General features: G+C 41.7%; 1 protein-coding gene across 1 annotated transcript; it reads right to left on the bottom strand.

Annotated features, from left to right (window-relative positions):
* Positions 1 to 269: 269 nt before the first annotated feature.
* Hr83 (Hormone receptor 83) lies at positions 270 to 1,392 on the bottom strand. Its single transcript, XM_067758461.1, has 3 exons — positions 1,029 to 1,392; positions 558 to 929; positions 270 to 481 (listed from the first exon to the last, which is right to left on the bottom strand). The coding sequence occupies exons 1-3, from the start codon at positions 1,390 to 1,392 to the stop codon at positions 270 to 272; spliced, it is 948 nt and encodes a 315-aa protein (XP_067614562.1).
* Positions 1,393 to 3,161: the final 1,769 nt, after the last annotated feature.

Below are 3,161 nucleotides of genomic sequence, written 5' to 3'. Positions count from 1 at the left end.
CTGTGCTTCAAGGACGGCAAGACCGGGCCGTAGGCGCTATGGCTTAATCGAAATCGTTTTAAACCTTTTCATTTTCCAACATCGAGATCGGAGTCACCTGAAACTGTTTCATTTTTAAATCGAAACCGAATTCGTCATCATTTTAAACCTTTTAATTTTTCTCAACCGGTAACGGAAGTAAACGGATACCGGTATTAATCAAAAACGAAATGGTAAGATTAGCTTTGAATCGGTTTTATTCCTTGCTATTCATTTAACTTTTAAAAACCTCACAAGTTCCTTACAATATCCTTGACTATTGAGTGAAATAGCGACGATAATATGCTTTCATAGCAGCGCTGAGTCAATTGTCTCAAACCCAAGAGCAATGTGCCGAAACGCAACCAATTCGATTGTTGCATTGTGTAGCGCGCCAACGAAACCAACGCATCATTGGCATAACTCTCTAACAACACTGCATTTTCCGCGCTCATTGCCAGCTCTGTAAGTTAAAGGAAATTGTAAATATTTATGTTTGCCAAATCCTACCTCACTACACATCACCCACACATGCTTACCTTTCCGGCAAAGAATTAAGGTTTCAAGGAAATTCAACTCCATCACATCAGCGCGCAACATTTTAGCATCCGCAATTATGCGCCGCAATTTCGTATCACCGCAGGCATCAATCATAGCGCTTATATCGAGAGACCAATGTGAAGCGCGCAACACAAAACACTCATGCCACACCACACTTAAAATGCACTCTTGCTGAGCTGCAGCAAGTCTACGAAATTGTTCGTTACATTTAGCTTGACGTAGACAAGTCACAAGAATTTGTGCGAGTATTTGAAAATTCATTGCATTGCCAGAGGCGGTGACCGCATTATGTGCAACATTGCATATGGGTTTTGATGGTGCAAATCTGCTGATGCCGACGTTGTGGTTACTATAGCCATTTTGCTCACTCACGCAAGCATAATTGTTAAGCGTGAGCGTAAGCTTGTTTGTTGTTGTTTTTCCATATTTGTTTGTTGCGGATTGTGTGCGTGGTCCACGTTCTTCTTGCACTGCAGCAACATTCATACCAACTGCCAGACAACGTTGCAAACGACAATATGGACACCAATTTCGACGTGCTTTATCCACAATGCAATTTCCTTTAGCGGCTATGCATGCAATCAGGGTGCTTTTACGTACGCTTCGTTTAAAGAAACACGAGCAACCGTCACAGCAGTGTACTCCATAATGCTTACCCGAACTCTGATCGCCACATACTTGACATGTGCCGGTTGGTAGGCGAGGCCCGGCCACTTTTGATGTCATAGCGAATAGGGTGGATACTGTAGATTCGGTTGTAGTTAATGTTGCCGGCTGTGATTTTACTATGTCTGTCTTATTTTGCGGTAACATCTTAAAAGTTTGAGCTCTCTTAACCAACTGAAATTGTTTTCTGATTCCTTAGCGGTTTTTATAGCAGCTAACTGCTTTAAAGACCGGTATTTGCTATTTTTCGACATTCGACAGTTACTTCTAATCGTCAACCTAATATGATTTTTTGTCAATCATTGCCGCCTGTCTTTGGCATATTTGCATATTAACATACATACACTCATACATACATATTTTTACGTCTTTTTTTTATCCACTTGGTTGGTCAATAAGCGATTATCCTGTCCTACCACATTCGATTTGAAGAACAAATCAAAGGTTTTCGACTCTTAGTAGATTGGGATCATTATGGTGCTTTAATGACATAACGATACAGTAAATACTTTCTAAAACTAATATTTATCACAGAGCACGTCGGTGACGGAAATTCCTGGTGCTTCAGCACCGCATTTATTTTTAGTGCACTCTGCCCATTACTGGATAAAGTCTCCATGTAAACCTTAACCTACTTAGGTAGTTCTGGTGGCTTAGGGTAGTTACTCCGTTTCCGCGTCTTAACACATCCTTCGGAGATCTAAATAAGCCGCGATATGAAAACATTCGTCTAGTTCCACAAAAGTTGGGCACTCAAGCAGAAAATAACTCGATAATTCCACTTCATCATCCATGTAGCTGCAGCAGGAGGATATTCCGATATGTTAAGATGTACCGCCTGGACTCGTATTGGACAGTCAATACTACAATCAATTGATTTGGCACTATATTCGGCGGCCCTTTCGCCATCTTCTATTAACTTGCAAGATATCGCTAGCTCCAAGAAGTAAGAAGTGGAAACATCCACCGTATTTTAAACTGACTCAACACTTTTCTATACAAAGGAGACCACAGATGGGCAGCGGAACTTGAATTCATTCAGCTTACCACATCCGATTCAGTTTTATCCAGCCACCGTATGTTAAACTCACTCAAGGGAGATCACAGAGCTGTCTATTTTTCTGCCATTTGATGATTTTCGCTATGCCAATCAGTACAGTGCCCCATAAAGCAGAATATGCTTTACTACCATCGCATAAAGCTGCTATACTACTCATGGCGAGAGTCCAGAGCTCCTGTCGAAAGGTAAAAGTTAACTGAGACCTTCTTAGCCCTATCCGCTACATTGAGGCTCCAATAGAGCTTCACAGTAATGATCCTGGAACACACCTGTATGGCGTTCTTAAGCCCACGTGCCTTCGATTATTGCCCACCCCTTTCGGCTGCGAAAGTGCTGTTTCACAGAAGTCTTTTAATGAAATCAAATATAGTCTCCTCGACTCTTGAATTAACGAAGGCCTTGTCTATAGCCATAGCCAGGTCAGTGTCTATCAAGGTACCCAGAAAAATTCCTTTGAGTTGGAGAACTATTAAAGTCATTTCGTACTGCTCGCTAGGCAGAAGAACCCTTTAGCACCCTGACGAGCTTTTTAGAAAATTATATGAAGATGAAGATTAGGGTAGAGCGGGAGTTCCTTTGTAGTCTTAGTCCGTCCCATCTTCTATGCTTGCCATACTACCATTATGTCCCTTCTTTTTCTGTTTTGAAATTTTCGAAGCACATGGCACTTCTTTATTGAGAGTGCCTTCCTCCCTCTTTCGTGTATTTTTTTAAATGCTTATACTTTCGTGGCTGCCAGCTTACCTCACTGTCTTGGCCCTGATTTCCTCTTAATTCAAACTTGTCCTCAGTGGATCGCTGCCTCTTCTTTTCGCCAGGAACCGTTACTTATTTCCGGAACTAGTTGATTCAAAGG

This window comes from Eurosta solidaginis, chromosome 1 (assembly GCF_040869045.1).
Source record: "Eurosta solidaginis isolate ZX-2024a chromosome 1, ASM4086904v1, whole genome shotgun sequence".
In the NCBI taxonomy this organism is placed as follows: Eukaryota; Metazoa; Arthropoda; class Insecta; order Diptera; family Tephritidae; genus Eurosta; species Eurosta solidaginis.
The sequence above is the reverse complement of the archived record's forward strand: the minus strand, read 5'-3'. Positions and strand labels throughout refer to the sequence as shown.

Coding starts and splice junctions, on each gene's coding strand:
- Hr83 (XM_067758461.1), bottom strand. CDS start 1,392: ATGTTACCGCAAAATAAGACAGACATAGTAAAATCACAGCCGGCAACA. Junction 930..1,028: donor GCAAGAAGAACGTGGACCAC/GCACACAATCCG, acceptor AAAATGGCTATA/GTAACCACAACGTCGGCATC. Junction 482..557: donor CTTAATTCTTTGCCGGAAAG/GTAAGCATGTGT, acceptor TTTAACTTACAG/AGCTGGCAATGAGCGCGGAA.